Source organism: Vanacampus margaritifer, chromosome 4, assembly GCF_051991255.1.
Source record: "Vanacampus margaritifer isolate UIUO_Vmar chromosome 4, RoL_Vmar_1.0, whole genome shotgun sequence".
Taxonomy (NCBI): Eukaryota; Metazoa; Chordata; class Actinopteri; order Syngnathiformes; family Syngnathidae; genus Vanacampus; species Vanacampus margaritifer.
In genome coordinates this window covers 12,403,872-12,420,376 of record NC_135435.1, presented here as the reverse complement: position 1 = coordinate 12,420,376, position 16,505 = coordinate 12,403,872, and the positions used below count along the sequence as shown (strand labels likewise).

Here is a 16,505-nt window from a genome sequence, read left to right as displayed (position 1 = left end):
TGGATTTTGCTTCATAACTCTTATTCCACAAATGTAATCTTAATCAGAATGTCATGTTTAGACTAGTGAGGTCACATATAACATATTATTGTCAAGAAATGTTTAAGGTTGACTTCCAGTTTAATGAAGTGTCTCCTGTGAATGCATTCCCTCCTTAATTTTAATGTCTTCCAAGTAGGGAGGGGTGTCATCTGTTGGACATGATGCAGGGCGGTGCTGCTTACTTGTCTCCCCCTTCACATGTAACAGAGGTCTGGATCACATTTAAAACACATGTTAGTGCTCGTGTGTCTGCGGAAGAAATGCATGATGGTGGGATTTAACTGCACTAGTAGGAGAGGATGAGAGCAAGAAGCAAATAAGGTGGGAGGAAAGCATGCACTTTGTGGATAAAGACGTACAGTAGGTGTAAGGCAGCCGTTGACTAACTTGAATTTATAACTAAAAAGAGAGGGAACAGACTTAAACTCTCTCAGGGCCTTTTTTGCTGGCTCCATTTGGACAAAGGCGAAGGTGGGCGATAAGAAGCCTTCAAGGGACTCTTTGAATTTTATGAGGCCATTTTCAGCTTCTAGCTCGTTGCCTACTTACTCAAGTGAACACTGCATCAAAGCTGCACAAATAAGACGTTCAAGTTTTAAAGCCCCTCCATTTGGCTGGCGGGTGTCTGGGGGCTGCTTTTGTGACAGGTTGCGTCTGTCTGGCTCACACGCACACACACACGCTCTCACACGCAGAGCAAGGTTGAGAGTTTATGCAGCACATACACGGAGGAGGTCAGCTGGTCTGGCAGTCAGAGAGGCAGCCAGCTGTGAAAAGGAAGACAAGTTCATAGCGAGTGCTTCTAAGAGGCCAGAGCAGAAGATCTGGCGGGATGCTGGTGAAGATGAAGCCGACTCTTTGTCGAACCTGCTGCTTGGTGACGCTGTTGGTGGAGCTCAGCTGGATCAATGGGAGCGTTGGACTGCAAAGAGAGGCTGGAAGTCGGGTGAGTGGAATGGAACGTTTTGTTTTTGTGCGCAAAAGTCACAGGAGCTTGTAGTTGCAGTTGGAATGTGATAGATTAGATGGATGGATGGATGTGTAGAAAATGGATGGATGGACAGATGGATGAATATGTGAGGGAGGTAGATAGATAGATAGATAGATGGATGGAGGGATGATAGATAGATAGATGGATAGATAGATAGATAGATAGATAGATAGATAGATAGATAGATAGATAGATAGATAGATAGATAGATAGATAGATAGATAGATACATAGATAGATACATAGATAGATACATAGATAGATACATATGGTCTTCAAACAGGTGCATCCTAACTGCACTGCACGCTTGTCTATAATCAGTGGTGGCAAATGTAATTCTCCTCTGTACTAAAGTAAAGAAGAGTTAGCTTAGCTGTAAAAATAATAATAATAATAATAATAATAAAAATTAAATCTATGCTTAAGTATGGAAACAAAATAATTGCATGTTGTTTCCCACTATTGATGCCAATAATAAAAAGCCAATAATAAAAGAAAACCCAAATGAATGAAAGTAGTAATGTAGTAATTAAATGTCGTAGGCCACTATTTAAGGTATTTGGAGATGTTGAATAACCAAAAAAAGGAACGTCAATGACAGTCGTACTTTGATTATCTTCTTTTTTTTCTACCTTGATCTCCTTATTTTTCTCTGCCAGCCGCATGCTGTTTCACTTCCCCCTTCAATATCGTCATCTTCCTCTCACAAGCTGTTTCTCATTAGCTGACGCGAATCATCTGGGCAAAAGTGCATGTAATCTTTGTTTGTATTGAAGTGGCAGAGCAGACACGGCCACGCTCACGCTTCTGCAACAAATTGAACACATGGGAGGACATTGAGGCTTGCTGCTGAACCTCTTCTCTATCTATGTAACATTGGGCCTTGAATATATGGAGGATCAAAAAAGCTACAATAATAAATGAATAAGTAAAAGTGAAAATAAAAACAGATATTGAATGTACCTCTGCCATTTTCGCAGTGGTTCAAAGTTCACAATATTAGGCTACAAATGATGCTAGTTAGCATGATTCCATGTTTTTTTTCTTTCCGTGTTTTCACAGAAGATTATTTAGTAATTTATCAAAGTAAATATAGTAACTATGAGTAGTCCATAATCCAGTGTTAATTTTAAATACATTTATTTTGGTAACACTGAACTTCAAACAGTCAGAATTGTAGTTTACTTTATTACGTAATGACTTTTTTTTTTCTATCGTGCACTAGACAAATAATCTAGATGTTTATTTATAATTTTTTTTAAATGAAACTAAATTAAAATGAAGCATCCCTAAAAACTCTTAAAAATTATGAAGCATCCCTAAAAACTCTTAAAAATTATCAAGCCCTCTCTAAAAATGAAATAAAACTAACTGGATTACAAAAAATAAAGACAAAACGAAATAAAAACGAATTATAGTGAAAAATCCAAAACCATTACAACCTTGTTTCACACTAACTAATAAAATGCTCTCATTGCACTACTGCAATTCTCCATTGCACACTATTGAAATGCTCTTAGACTCGCTACTGACATGTTCTCACATGCTCTGCTGTTTGTTTTAGCTCCTTTACACTACTGAAATGCTCCCATATACTACCAAAAGATTACTGCGTTTTTCACACTCATACAAATAGAAATAATCTCACACAATACTTGTATAAGAGTGTTTTACTAGTTCATGTGAGCAGAGGGGGAAAATCAGTAGTGTGCTTCAGAGTGTTTCGGTTTGGTGTATAAGAGCATTTCAGTAGTGTGTATGAGAGTGCTTTATTCTCATTCACTGCCATTGACGGCTATAGACGTCAAAGATTCATTTTAACTAATTGTATTAGCTTAAAAAAAAATCCACTTTCGTTAACAAGAGTATGAAAAAAAATACTGTACATTTATACCAGATAAAAAAAATTTTGATTAATCATGAGTTAACTATTGAGGTGATGCGATTAATTACAAATAAAAAAAATAATCACCTGACGCCCTAATTTTTTTTTGAAAAAAAAAGAAAAGAAAAGATTATTATAATTTGAAAAAAAGATTATTTAAAAAAAGAAAAGATTATTATAAATTAGGTCGTCAGGCGATTATTTTTTTAATTGTAATTAATCACATGACTTCAATAGTTGACTCACGATTAATCACGAATTTTATATCTGTTCTAAATGTACAATAAAACCTTTTTTCTAGGTTTTCATGTTCTTGTTAAAAGCGGAAAAAAGGTTAAACTAGCAGAAATAGTTCAAATGAATTTTTGATGTCTAAAACCGTCAATGGCAGTGAATGAGTTAATGTGTTGTGTGGAAAAAAAACACATCACTACTGCATGTGAAAGGTAATCTTGAATTGTTTCCCTGATGTCCCCTCATACAGTACGTTTGTGGCTCTCCTGTGCATGCTGAAGGAGCATACCCAGACTTTGACTTAAGATTTGCTGGCTGCACATCACAATTTTGTATTCTTGTGTTATGTAAACGCGCACTTGAGAATGAGAAACAGAATGAGCTGCGAAGTTGAAGACACACTGGTGAGGAGACACTTGGCTGTGATGTCCTGTTACTAATTCGATTTTTATAAACACACAGCTGACACCGCGCCAAAAGGTTTGAATCAGTTACGTAATTTCCGGTATCTCATTAGCGCGCATAAAGCCGCATACGTCATCAGCACGTGATCACGGAGGTTTCATCGGGGCTTTTGATACATTGTTTCGAGCAGTCTATCTCACTCGGCTGACACATGCTCCGGAGTCTCAGTGTCAAACGTCCCATCTCTACATAATGACAAATCGAAATTCAAGGGAAGTTGGGATGTTGTGTAAAGTATATTGTGCAAAATATGTAAGATTTGAAAATTCTTTTCAACCTCCTGTTGTGCTCATAAGATAAATCCCCTTGGCCTCAACTTTTCCAGTCTTTTGTTCAATTCAAAATAAAAGGAACATTTGGAGAGAGAAAAACACACACACACAAATTCATCAGTTTGAACATTAAATATTTTGTCTTTATTGTGTAGTCAATTGAATACAATTTGAAAAACATTGTTTTCATTTTCTCGAAAAAAGCCCCCCCAATGTCATCATCATCCTTGTTTTGCACGTCCCTACTTCATTGGAAATCGAGTTCATACACAATTTTTTTCAACTAACAGAATTTTTATACAACTCATACACTTTTACATAACATTCAGGCCTTGTTCAATTGAACTACGTTTTCAGCTTGTCTGTGGCCACGTATGCTGGTGTAGATGAAAAGCTGACAACGAGTGGTCCGTGCAGGTAATGAAGCAGTGGGAGAGGAAGGTGCGCTCAGCCTCCAGCCTTGACGAGCTGCTCAGACTTGCAGACTTCCCCGACTGGAAGTTGTGGAAGTGCCGCATGAGACTGCAGCAGTCGGACTCTCTTTTCTCGCCACCTTCGGCTGGCTCCCACCGCTCCACCCGTTACGCCGCAGAGTCTTACAGTCTGGAGATACTCAAAGGTAGGACGGCAGCTCATGTCTCGTGCTGTTTGTTTGATTGTGTGTGAGAGGATAAAGGATGAAGGATGTTGTCTCCCATGCAGCCATAGATGAGGAGTGGCAGCGGACACAATGCATGCCCAGAGAGACGTGCGTGGATGTGGCCAAGGAGTTGGGCACCGACCCGTCCATGTTTTTCAAGCCGCCTTGTGTGTCCGTCCACAGGTTTGTTTCACACAAAATCTCCGTGCCCTTCACTTTATTTGGATCACGAATCATTTTTGCTCTTGATATCCAAGGTCCATTACTAGTATGCGCTTTGTCCACATTGCTAAGACAATTCAGCGCACACCCGGACAGATGTTATTTCAGTGATGTCTTTTCTTTTCCTGACAGGTGTGGTGGCTGCTGCAATCAAGAAGGTGTCACATGCAGAAACACAAGTACAGTGCTTGTCAATAAAACTGTAAGTGCTCCAGCGCACTCCTCAATGGCATTCGAGACTTGAGCGGACGGAATCTCTCACACACGTTTTGTGTCTGCATGCACTTCAGGTCCTAAGCGTGATTCCATTCAAGTTTGTACCAGAGCCTGTGTTAATAAAAGTAGCCAATCATACAGAATGCAGATGCATGGAGCCGGCCATTATACGACGTAATGCTCAGCCTCAGAGGAGCAGCGGGTGAGTCTGAGAACTGTCACTCGCTCTCTCAAATGGATGTAAGCTGTGCTTGCTGTACAGTATGAATCTTTTTTTGCAGTTGTTCTCTGATCGGACTGATTTCGGAGGCTGAGAATTCCAGGAGACTTTGCGTCAGTGGTTGGATTTGGGATTGTGCGAGTGACAGATGCATACCATACCCCTCTAGTAGTAGACCAGGTGGGTGTGCAAGGTTGACTCATTCTTCCACAAATCTCAATAACTAAAACAAACACTGCCAATAGCCTACAGGGAAAAACTATACTGTACTGTATACGATAAATAACAGCTACATGTATTTTAGCTATTATTTTCTTTTTAGAAACTTGTTTATTTACTAATTTGTTGTTCATAGTTTCATAGCTTATTACTCCACTTTTAATATTACCAACATTGATTATGGCGTTTTTCTACTCTACTTTCATATTAGCTTAGCAGCTAGCATAGTAGCACAGCTTCTCCGTCTTCTTCTGTTGTTTCTTCTTGTTCAATGTGTCACACAACTCCTCATCCTCCTTTAGTGATAGCGATACATGTCATAAGCATAGCTTGTTCACTGTCCGACATGGAGGTGGCTTTGCACTGTGGAACCACCATGTTTAGCCTCACTAGTGACCCAGCCAGTGCAAGCAAAGTTAACTTAGCACTTAGCATTCCCCCTGCTAGTTCCAGAGCGGCATTCATCTCGTGTGGCTCTTTTAGCGGTGACCTTGGAAAATAAATATTTAATTTTAAAATACTTTGTACGTTTTTCAAATGTAGCTCGTCAGTCATGAGTCAGTAATAAATAAGTCACTTATGTGAGACTTATTTATGCAAGAACATCCAGAAATTAATCTTTGATTGTGACCTCCTGTTTAGAGTTGCCAATGACTTCATGGATGCCTGACTGTGAGATCGATGTGGATCGTTGTGACTGCATTCCACAAGCTGAGCCAACTCCCCAGTTTAGACCGGCCCAACGCTGTCATCTCAACAGCTCCATTTGTTCTCACAGAGGTCAACATTTTGACCCCTCCTCCTGCAGGTATAGAACAGGCAGGACCTTGACATACGGAGAGGTTCGCGGTGGACTTGATTGTGTCTAAATGCATGCTTGTTTTCTCTCTCTCCTAACGGCAGATGCAAGTGGCCCAAGTAGCAGCAATTAGGACAACCTGCTGACCAATCTTTTGGGAAGCAGAGAAATAGATGCATATAATTTATTTACAACACTATTTATGTAAATCAGGTGAACTAACGGAGATGATAGTTAGTCACAGGACCATGTTAATTTTTTTTTTTTACATGCTAATTTTAAGTTTGAATCAATGTGTGAATTTTGTTATTTGTTGTTTTTTTGTGCACTGAATATATAGATTATAAAAAGATTATTTTTTATAATTTAGACTCATGAAGTTGTGGATTATTGCTCACATCTTATCTTACTTTTTTTAAATGAAAAAAAATCGGCATTTCCTCTCATTGAAAAAAATATACCACACTTTAGATTCATCTAAATGTTCATATTAACAGTTACCGCATCTAATATGTTGGTTAAAGGACAATACTGTACTTGCCCCTAGAGGCATGTGCCATATGTGCATTTTTCTCACAAAAGTCATTTTCTGTCATTATCTCTTCGCCGTCCTAAAACCTACCTAAAAGCCCTCTGATGACCCTCTTTTGACATTTCAGTGCTTCCTCGGGTCGCATGAGTGCAAGCAACAACGCATTTACAAAAACAGAAACTATCAAATGTAAATTTGAAAGAACAGTAAAGTAAAGTTGCAGGCACAACTTACTGTACAATAAAGGAGATAAAGATTTAGATGGCATGGCACACATCCTTGTACATTCACACAAAATCTTCCTGATAACCCGGCCGAGGATTCATCATGCTCACACCGGCCATGGAGTGGTCATACGCATGTCATGATTCGGACCTTGTGTTGACGCTTTGATGATTTCACCACAGCCGCAAGAGAGGCGCTCCTTGAACCTCTTCTGGAAGGTCTTGCTGAGTAGGTAAAGTGCAAAAGGAGTTTGTGAAGGCTAGGATTCGAGCAACAACGCTACAAAGTGATTCAGAGGATGTGTCCACCTAACGGATAAACAATAGTAATACATAGAGATGTATGTATTCAGACAAAATATGGAAAAATATTGTTTTGGCACCATCTTATAGCCAAAAAACAATTTGGAAGTGAGGGGAGGAGCTTTAATTCAGTCTGGCTATCGTCTTGTCAAATAGAAAAAAAAACGTTTTGCCGGCATCTTGTGGCATGTATAGGCAATTACAATCCTGTTTTGCTCATTGTTAATTAACCGCAATGTTCACCCTATGTGAATTTAGTGAGTAGCCTCAAAGTGTGGTAGAAAAACACATTGCCTCCTGTGTGCGCTAAAATCTATTTCAAGGCCATTCTTAAATTAACTTTGAATAACAAATTACAATGTAATGAAAAACAAAATGCAAAACAAAGCAAAGTAAAGCAGCAGGAACTTAACTTTCCAAAACATTGCCATACCTTTGCCACTACAAACTATACTTTAATATTTACTGTGTCAGAATGAGTGTAAAAAAGTTGTGTGTGTGTGTGTGTATATATATATATATATATATATATATAATGACAAAGCTGTAGTGTATGGAACTAGCATAAATAGTATGGAATGTCATCTGAGCATTTATTTGATATCCTTAAATGTTTGCGTATATCATGTTTTTGTGTCCTGTCTTGCTCATTTTGTTTGCACCTGTACTCGTCATCCTGTTCCCTTGTGTCATCCAGTCATCTCCCCCAGCCACTTGTGTCTTGTCCAGGTGTCTCTCGTTGTCTCATCAGTTGGCTTGTATTTAGTTTCCTGGTTTCGTTCAGTCTTTGTCGGATCATTGTCACTGTCACCACTCTTGTGTTTTGTTGTTACTTTGATTTTGGGTATTTTCAGAACGTTGTTGGTTTAGTTCATTTAGAGTTTTACCCCGTTAGTGTTTTTGTTGAATAAATTGTGTTCAGTATTCCATGCATACCTGCCGTGGTTCTCCTGTCGCGGGCGCGCTCGCTCTCTCTCTCTCTCTCCCTCCTCTCTCACATGAAACCTCGCTCACATAAACCTCACTCACTCCCACAAAACTCATAAACCAAATACCGAAACCGCTCACACACAGATATTATTATTATTATTTTATGTATGTCAAGTTATCAAAACGGTATTGTATGTAATTGACAGTAGAAATTCAATTTAACTTCTGTACTGTTCGTTTCGGACTGCATTTTAAAAAAAAAACACACACACATTTATTTCACTAAAGGGGCCAAATCAAAATTTCTACTTTTCTATTTTTATTTATTTATTTATCTAATTTACTTCCTTCCTTCCTTCCTTCCTTACTTACTTAAGTATTTATACTTCTACTTAAATACAGGCTTGGACTTGAGTACTTTTGCCACTTCTGCTTACACTAAAAACTCAGCGAGGTCATGTTCTCATGTAACCAGTTTAACAGGTTCCAACTCTTGTGGTTTAAACCGTTTGTTTGTTGCTCAACCCAAATGCCTGTTTTAGCATGCCCCTCATTCTCGCAACATGAATTAACTACTATAAATCAAGTCAAATATGCGCTTTTTCTCAACGGTGTAGCTTAAACGCATCACGGACATTTGAAATATGATGAGAGTCTCCTGGTTAAACTCCTTCCAAGCCAAGGTGGGCAGCGCGCAGGCCAAGACACGTCTGGTGGGCGGTGCAAGAAATGCTACCTGTTCAACGAGAGCGGCCGTGATTGGCTCAGGGGAGCTGTCAGTCAACAGCCAATTCCAGGCTCAGGCGGCTCACCTGGAGCGGCACACTGATCGACGAGGAGGACAGCGCTTGAGGTGTGATACTTGCGTTGCCGTTTTTAACGGGTACGACGAAGGCCGCAGTCCAACGTGGGTTCTGGCCATGGAGACAAAGATTTTCACCATCACTCTTCTATATCTGAGTGAGTCATTGTGCACAATATTTTTTTTAAGGGGCCACACCTGTTTTTGTTTGTGCTACTCTCCGAAGCTTTCTCAGGTTGTCTGGCATGTGAAGTGTTTGTTTAGGCCTATATTTACAGGAGACCAGTCAAATTATAGACACATTTGTTTTTAAAATGTGGCGGATTCAACCTGTATGTTTTTATATCTCAAGTTGATGTATAAAAACCTTCTATGGTAATAAAATGGGGAAACGCCCAACATGGCTGTCTCGCTTTAGCTTGACAAAGTCGACAGTCTGTTCGAATATCCTTGGAGAACCATCTAAGCCTAAGGAATCCACCATTTTGTAGTTGTGCTGTTAAGATGCTATATGTAATGAGCAGAAGCTCACACTAACAGGCAGCGTAAAAACAAGTAAATAAACAAAAAAGCCAAAATGGTGAAATTAGTGTTTGGGAAATTATAAAACTAGTCTGAAATGAAAAAGTACAAATTGATTTTTACCATCAATTATATTAGTTTTGATAACTTGGCACAATAAATAAATAAACTGTCCACACAAAATATCTTCCCTCCTTTTTTTTTTTTTTTTTTAAGATACAGACATCTAAAATATGACAGTATAATAAGAACAGAAGTTAGCTGTGTGAGCCAAACAAATTCGCAGTACACAAAATAGGCTACTCAAATATCAACTGAAAGGTGTGTGCTTTTTCAGATTTAACATCATTTTTGAAAGCAGTTTTTAGGCTGCCACGAATCATTCTTGCAACTGACATGTAAACGATTCCCTTAAAAAGGGCCACTGATAGGGAATATCTTGTTATGTTCTGCATCACATTAATAAAAGCTCCTTGGTCAGTGGTGTCCCTTTTCCACTTTACATGTCTACAAGCTCTCAAGCACGGTTGACTCGACCTCTCTCCATTTACATGTCTTTACATGGTGTCGTCATACGTGGATCTTGGGGAAAAAAAGTTGCAAGCCTGTTTTAACTAAATAAGACTAAAACTAATAATATCTGTTTTAAAGTGTAAAGAGTAAAATCATTTAGTATTTTTGTTCAGTTTATTTAGCGAGATGAGGAAGCTACTGAATTCTCCTATGAGCAATGGTTCTTCTTTTAAATCAATAATCTTTTTGACATCATTACAGTGTCGGTGGGTGTTGGTGCCTTAAAAGTGAGCATCGCAGAGAAACAGTACGAGTATGCCAGAGGTGACAACGTAACATTGCCATGCACGTTTCAATCTGAAGTCACCAATCCGCCACTAATTATCATCACGTGGTCTGTGGAAGGATTAGAAGCTGATGCGGATGAGGTTTGTTCTTTAGCCATCGATCTCTTGCTGTCATTCATAGCTATAAGTACAAACGACAATTTGTTTTCATCAATATTTATTTATAAGGCCTTGTTCAAAAGTAGTCTACTAATATTTCCATTTGTTTATGGCCTAAAATAAGTGCCTATATTTTTTTAATATTGTTTTTTGATTGTTACTTTATTAGTGTTACTAACATCAGTCCATGCCATTACTGTATTTTGTTTTTTTTGACATTTCAAATTCCAGTTTAAATTTTATTTATATAGTCTGGACGGTGTATGTTGATAAATATCTCATTGGATACATGCATGTAAACGCACCACATCGGATTATAGCCATAGGCTAATTTCCATTACAATGTGCAGAAAACAACCTCCAAAATACATATTTTTGTTTATAGTCAGTGCAGAACACACCCCCCCCCCCCCCTTATTGCTAATTGTACAGTTCTACAGTAAAGGGTGCTTCCACTCCTTAAATTGAAATCTAATTCATTTCTGTGGTCAGCAGAGGGAATCACCACTTTGTACAATCTAAATTGTCATTAATTTGCTCCATTGGAATGCAGAAAGTCATTTAACACCTCTTTTGGAATTTAAGTAGATGAAACTGGGGCCTTAACCAAAAATGGATCACTGGTAATCTGGTAGAGAGTTGATAATTTATTTGATTAATTGGATAATGGGAGATGTTTCAAACCAGAGATTAATTGATTGATTAATTGAATTGCTTGAGTTACTCAATTGTTGAAGCCTTAATGTAGAATGAAATCCAATTGAAAGATTTAATCCAGTAATGGCAAGGAATTTAAGAATGTACTTTTCATGCATTCCAATTGACCAACAATGATACAATTTAACGTAAACTGTAAATTTTTGTATTTATTTAAAGTACTAAAGTTGCAAATGGGGGGAAAAAAAATCTTACAAAAACTGCCACCCTGGTAAAAAAAAAAGAAAGAAAAAAAAGTATGTCAGGTGGGACACCAAAGGCCGACATATGATAACCATTGTGATGTTGTTGATTTGAACAGAGAGTGATGGCCACTTATTACTCGGTTGGTTCAGTGCTGGACATCAAAGAAGCCCACAAAGGACGCGTGACAATGGACGTGAACCTGGCCACGGGAAAGGCCGACCTGAAACTTCTCTCAATCACACTTGCGGACAACAAAGAATTTGAGTGCCGTGTGCAGATCCCAGGAGACACGGAGGGCACGCTTTTCGACAGCACTCGCTTGGTGGTACTAGGTAGCATTTTTCATTGGTTGGAAAATAAGTGTGCATCACATATTGTCGGCACCTTTTTTGTGTGTATATTTTGGGTATACAAAATTATTACTACAGTATGTAACAGTGTGCCATTTCTGTAACTGTGTTGCTTTTAGTGGCTCCGTCTACACCCATCTGTAAAATCCAAGGGAAAGCGACATATGGACAGAACATCAACCTGACCTGTCACTCAGAGGAGGGCTCACCTCCACCCAAATACGAGTGGACTAGTCTTGACGTGCGCAAAGTTCCTCGTATGAAAGACCCAAGGAGTACCAGCAGTAAGTACACCATACATCTGCTCTATCCAACCAATAATCCTTGCCAAAATTAGGATGAGAAACAAGACAACTAAGATGTTTACCACTTGAAATGGAAAGAAGTGAACAACATCCACAGTATTCACATGCTGCTGTTTCAAAGCAAAGTATTACTCAAATTTCTGACTGCCAACATAGGACTGAAATTGTCTAAATAATAAAAATATTAAATTGTAAGGTTGTCGAAGAGCTTGGTTTAGACAAATGTAGTGTTTGCAGCCATTTTGGGGCCAAGAAATGATTCTGAAGAGTTAGGGAGGTTTTTATTTTATTTTATTTTTTGGGGAAAAATACATGTGATGGGTGTTTTATAATAATAATAAAAAATAGTGTTTTATGGGGATTTGTCATCTTGTGGCATCTTGTGTCATGGAACTATGTTGAAGTGAGTTGAGGACTTTCATTTAAGCAAAAAATAATGCTTTATAGCCATCTTGGGGCATCTGTAGCACATTATAACCCTTTTTCATTCATTTTAATATAAGTATTATACTTCAAAGGCACAAGGGACAGAGCGCTTGTATTATGTGTGATTCATGTCATCCTTTTTTTGTGCGTGGTCATGGTCTTCATGAAAATAATATAGTAGGGAATGTCAGGAAGTGCAAGCCTCCAAGCGTTTCATTCTGATTGTGTCTGTCAGAAGTTGGAATCTTGCCTCTATTCAACATCACCAAAGAGACATCAGGATACTACACCTGCACCTCAAGCAACAAGATCCGCAGTGCCAGCTGCAACGTCACCCTCACAGTCATGCCACGTAGGAAACGCCTTTGCTATCGCTAAAGCTTTTCTCCAAACAAATACTTTTTTATTTTGCAAAAATGCATTGTCTTATCCCTCCCTCGTTCTTTGGTCTTCCATGCACTCTGTCTGTCTAGCGTCCATGAACATCGGCTCCACAGCAGGAATCATTGCAGGAGTCGTTGCAGCGTTGATCATCCTCGTCGTCGTCATCTACTGCTGCTGCTGCCGCAAGAAGAAGGAAGATAAGGAATATGCAATGGGGTAACGTTTTCTTTCCGGACACACTTGAGATCAATTTAATTGGCAACTAGAGGTTGATTTCATGTCTTTTTAAATAAATTTGGTAAGCTATTTAAACTCTAAAGAGTTTTTTTTTCTTGGCTGTATATTTTTTTGGGGGGGTGGGGGCATCATTTGGAGCACTTCAGACAATCTATGAAAAAAACAATTGTTATGTAATTAAATTTACTGTATTGCTCTATTGTTAATTGTACTCATACAATGCTCATAGAAAAGTGTGTAGGTTGCTACAGATGTGTTTTGTTTCGTGGAACTTTTAGGGCTCTGACCAACCAATCAGAAGACGGACACCTGCTGAAGTCATTGAGGGCCAGTTCAGTTAATTTGAAATCTGATTAGTTAATGGCACAGTCCCACTGCTAATAGTTAACGTTACATGGGTCAGCATGACTTATTCTGGAGGCTCTAGGCAGTATAGATTGGCATGGCAACACAGAGAAGCTGAAATCTGATTTGACAAAAAAAAAAAAACATTTACATTGAACATGTACGACGGCGTATTAGGGCTACGTATAAATAGATATTTTTTAGAGGGCTGGGGCAATATTCAGAGAAAAAAAATCGCAAATTTGCCACTTACTAACTACAAGTTTTTTTTTCTCGCAAATTTGCCACTTTATAAAGTGGCAGATTTGCGAGAAAAAAACTTACAAGAAATACACGTAGCATAGCCATAGTCTAATCATGTGAGGATTCGTTGGTGGTGAATGGGACACTGTTTATAAAATGAAAAGGCAGGATGGAGACGGATTCATTCTTAAATAAAAACTTTACTCGTCATTCACCGCAGCCAGAGCAACAACACTTCCTGATCCCCTATCAGCTGACTAACACTAACCAATCAGATGCTAGCATACTTTAGGTAAATGCTCGTGAATGACGGAGAGCAGCAGATTCGACACATCAACTTAAATACTTGTACAAAAAAATACCAAAATGTATGAATGTGTAAATAATAATTCTGGAAACATGAATGTACAAATAAATATACATTTTAACAAATTAACTTAAATGCTTGATCGTCTGGGTGTGGACTGTCGCAAAGCGAGGCGTCTTTGTTGCTGGCCAGTGGCCGTACACAACGCTTCAAAGAGCGAATGATTAACATCATATGGTTAATCTATGCTAAAACTAATTATTATGTCCTTATTTGGAAACCCGACCGAAAAGTATGGCACAAACAGTCGAGTAGGACATTACGTGTAGTTCTCGTAAGTTTTTGAGTTTTTTTTCTCACAAATCTGCCACTATAGTCACAAATTTCCTACTTTATAAAGTGGCAAATTTGCGAGTTTTTTTTTCTCAGAATATTGCCCCCACCCTCTAAAATATATATTTATACGTGGCCTTAATACGCCGTCGTAAACATGTACCAGAGACTATGCAGCAAAGTGAAACTCTACAAAATGTATAAGTCAAAACGAATCATTTCCGTCACATGACAGTGTTGTGTTCACTTTTCAGAGTTCGTGAGGAAGGGCCCCCCGAAAAAGTGCCCGACAAGAACGGAGCTGAAAGGTCAGCTGATCGACGCATCGAGGACGATGACGAGTCCAGTGTGAGGGCCCCGCTTCGGGAGCCGCACGAGGGACGCAGCGAGCGTGACCCCAACCCAGGCAGCGACTACGACGACCGCCGCAGCGACTACGACGACCGCCGCAGCGACTACGACGACCGCCGCAGCGATTACACCGACCGCCGCAGTGACTACGACGACCGTCGCAGCGATTACACCGATCGGCGCAGCGACTATTCTGACGTCCGTGACAAGTATGCAGACCGCCGTGAGCGTTACGACGACGACCGCCGTGGCGATCCCCGTGATAAGTACAATGAGCGCTATGACGATGACAATGAGAGAAACCGAGATCGGCGCTACCGTGATGATGATCGTTATGATGTCCCTTACGATGATCGCGACAGGCCTCCCGTCCCATCCGATAAACCGCGCAGGAGAGATGAATAAGCCCCACAGATTCATTGATCACCATCCTTCATCTTGATGATTATTCCCCAAGGACTTTCATATACTGATTATGGCTGATCTTCAGAGGTGGGGCTGACATTTTCATCGTCGATATGAGCTTGCCACTTTCCTGGGCTTTGTAAAATATTGACGGCCAAAAATGACTCGTATCCAACTTCCATCCCAATCGAAAATGACAAAAAGTTTCTGGAAATTAAGATGGCCAAATTTGGAAATGAGCCATGCCATGGATTGAGAAAATCTGCATGTATTTGATGGTAAAATTGAGTCAAAGCAGTCAGTGTGCTGAAACGCATGAACAAAAGAGTTTTTTTTATAATATGTTGCATGTTTTGTCTTTATAGGTTATTTTACCAGTTTTTAGTAACAGTTTTTTTTAGTAACAATGCCCTAGTTGTTTTTCTCCGTTGTATAGGAAGTGCTTCAGTTCTATCTCTATAGTTTGAATTTTTCACACACACAAAAACAGATTATATGTATCCTTATCAAGTCCCATTCCATAATGATCTTTTAAAAGTGAATGTGTGAGTGTATCTGTCAAGAGTTTTTTTCTTTTTCTTCTTTCAAGTATAAAATATATGGTTTTAAGTTGTCTTGGCTGAGGCATGCGTGTTGCGTTTTACATGCGCGAGTGTAATTTTGTTCAGTCAGGTTTGGTCACATTCCACGTAGTGTGCCAAAGCTTTCACTGCAATGTAAAATGGGTGCAGTGCATTTCTGATTAGACACTGTTTGTTAGGATTCAATGCATAGCATGTGTCTTTGTCACCTTTTTTAGGTGCTAGTCTCTCAGGCAGGCTAACAAAAATTATATTTTGTGTGTGTGTTTCAATGTTTTGTAAAATAATGTAACCTGTATTCCATTTGAAATATGAAATAAAATGAGGCTGACACACTTTTGAAATTCGTCATTGGATCTGGAACACAAGAGGGCAGTACCTCACGTCTAATGAAAGCACTATAGTCTAATTCAAGCGGTCACCTGGAGGTTGGATACCGAAATTAAGGGAATCTCAACTAGCCAGACAATAACTATTAGTCTTACTAGTAGCCTTAAAACAAATATATTTTTAAACTATACTACAACTTTTGGCCTACTAGTTTACATTTAAACTTATAGTAAACTAGCACTAACGATACCAGGCTACTTGACGTCACACAGTAGAGAGCTTCCTGGACCTGATTAGTAGGACCAAAATTGTTTCGCCTCACTAGTGACATAGTTTAGTGTGCGGACATGTCATAAAGAAGAGGAATTTAGTGCTGAATAGTGCTTTTTACAAGTGACAACAACTTTTTTTTTTTACTAGCACCCCTGGGCGTTATTTGACAATTTTTGGGCTTTTTGTTGGTTCAGACCAAGCCATTTCAAAATAAAATAACGCCCAGGGGTTAAGAGGGATTTCAAGGATATAGGGG

General features: G+C 39.1%; 2 protein-coding genes and 1 long non-coding RNA gene across 4 annotated transcripts; 2 read left to right on the top strand and 1 right to left on the bottom strand.

Moving 5' to 3' along the window:
• Positions 1-7: 7 nt before the first annotated feature.
• vegfd (vascular endothelial growth factor D) lies at positions 8-6,679 on the top strand. The gene is made up of 8 exons (XM_077563972.1): positions 8-988; positions 4,306-4,507; positions 4,591-4,711; positions 4,883-4,952; positions 5,041-5,168; positions 5,248-5,366; positions 6,048-6,213; positions 6,309-6,679. Exons 1-8 carry the CDS (start codon positions 875-877, stop codon positions 6,325-6,327), a joined length of 939 nt encoding a protein of 312 aa, XP_077420098.1. The 5' UTR covers positions 8-874; the 3' UTR covers positions 6,328-6,679.
• On the bottom strand, positions 4,006-8,004 carry LOC144050588 (uncharacterized). 2 transcript variants are annotated; one of them, XR_013293876.1, is made up of 3 exons: positions 7,926-8,004; positions 7,112-7,185; positions 4,006-4,894 (listed from the first exon to the last, which is right to left on the bottom strand). It is a non-coding gene; the product is annotated as an uncharacterized LOC144050588 (long non-coding RNA). The 2 variants fall into 2 exon arrangements; XR_013293875.1 differs by lacking the exon at positions 4,006-4,894 and adding an exon at positions 4,923-5,077.
• Positions 8,005-8,822: 818 nt separating this feature from the next.
• On the top strand, positions 8,823-15,981 carry LOC144051060 (coxsackievirus and adenovirus receptor homolog). Its single transcript, XM_077564828.1, has 7 exons — positions 8,823-9,153; positions 10,292-10,458; positions 11,495-11,711; positions 11,849-12,013; positions 12,696-12,812; positions 12,934-13,060; positions 14,564-15,981. Exons 1-7 carry the CDS (start codon positions 8,838-8,840, stop codon positions 15,063-15,065), a joined length of 1,611 nt encoding a protein of 536 aa, XP_077420954.1. The 5' UTR covers positions 8,823-8,837; the 3' UTR covers positions 15,066-15,981.
• The last annotated feature ends 524 nt before the right edge of the window (positions 15,982-16,505 follow it).

What these genes read in the sequence shown, in the direction of transcription:
- vegfd (XM_077563972.1), top strand. Translation starts at nt 875, where the DNA reads ATGCTGGTGAAGATGAAGCCGACTCTTTGTCGAACCTGCTGCTTGGTG. An exon ending in CAGTCTGGAGATACTCAAAG is followed by an intron (nt 4,508 to 4,590) that starts GTAGGACGGCAG and finishes TCTCCCATGCAG; the next exon opens with CCATAGATGAGGAGTGGCAG. An exon ending in CAGCCTCAGAGGAGCAGCGG is followed by an intron (nt 5,169 to 5,247) that starts GTGAGTCTGAGA and finishes CTTTTTTTGCAG; the next exon opens with TTGTTCTCTGATCGGACTGA.
- LOC144051060 (XM_077564828.1), top strand. Translation starts at nt 8,838, where the DNA reads ATGATGAGAGTCTCCTGGTTAAACTCCTTCCAAGCCAAGGTGGGCAGC. An exon ending in CACCCTCACAGTCATGCCAC is followed by an intron (nt 12,813 to 12,933) that starts GTAGGAAACGCC and finishes CTGTCTGTCTAG; the next exon opens with CGTCCATGAACATCGGCTCC. An exon ending in GATAAGGAATATGCAATGGG is followed by an intron (nt 13,061 to 14,563) that starts GTAACGTTTTCT and finishes TTCACTTTTCAG; the next exon opens with AGTTCGTGAGGAAGGGCCCC.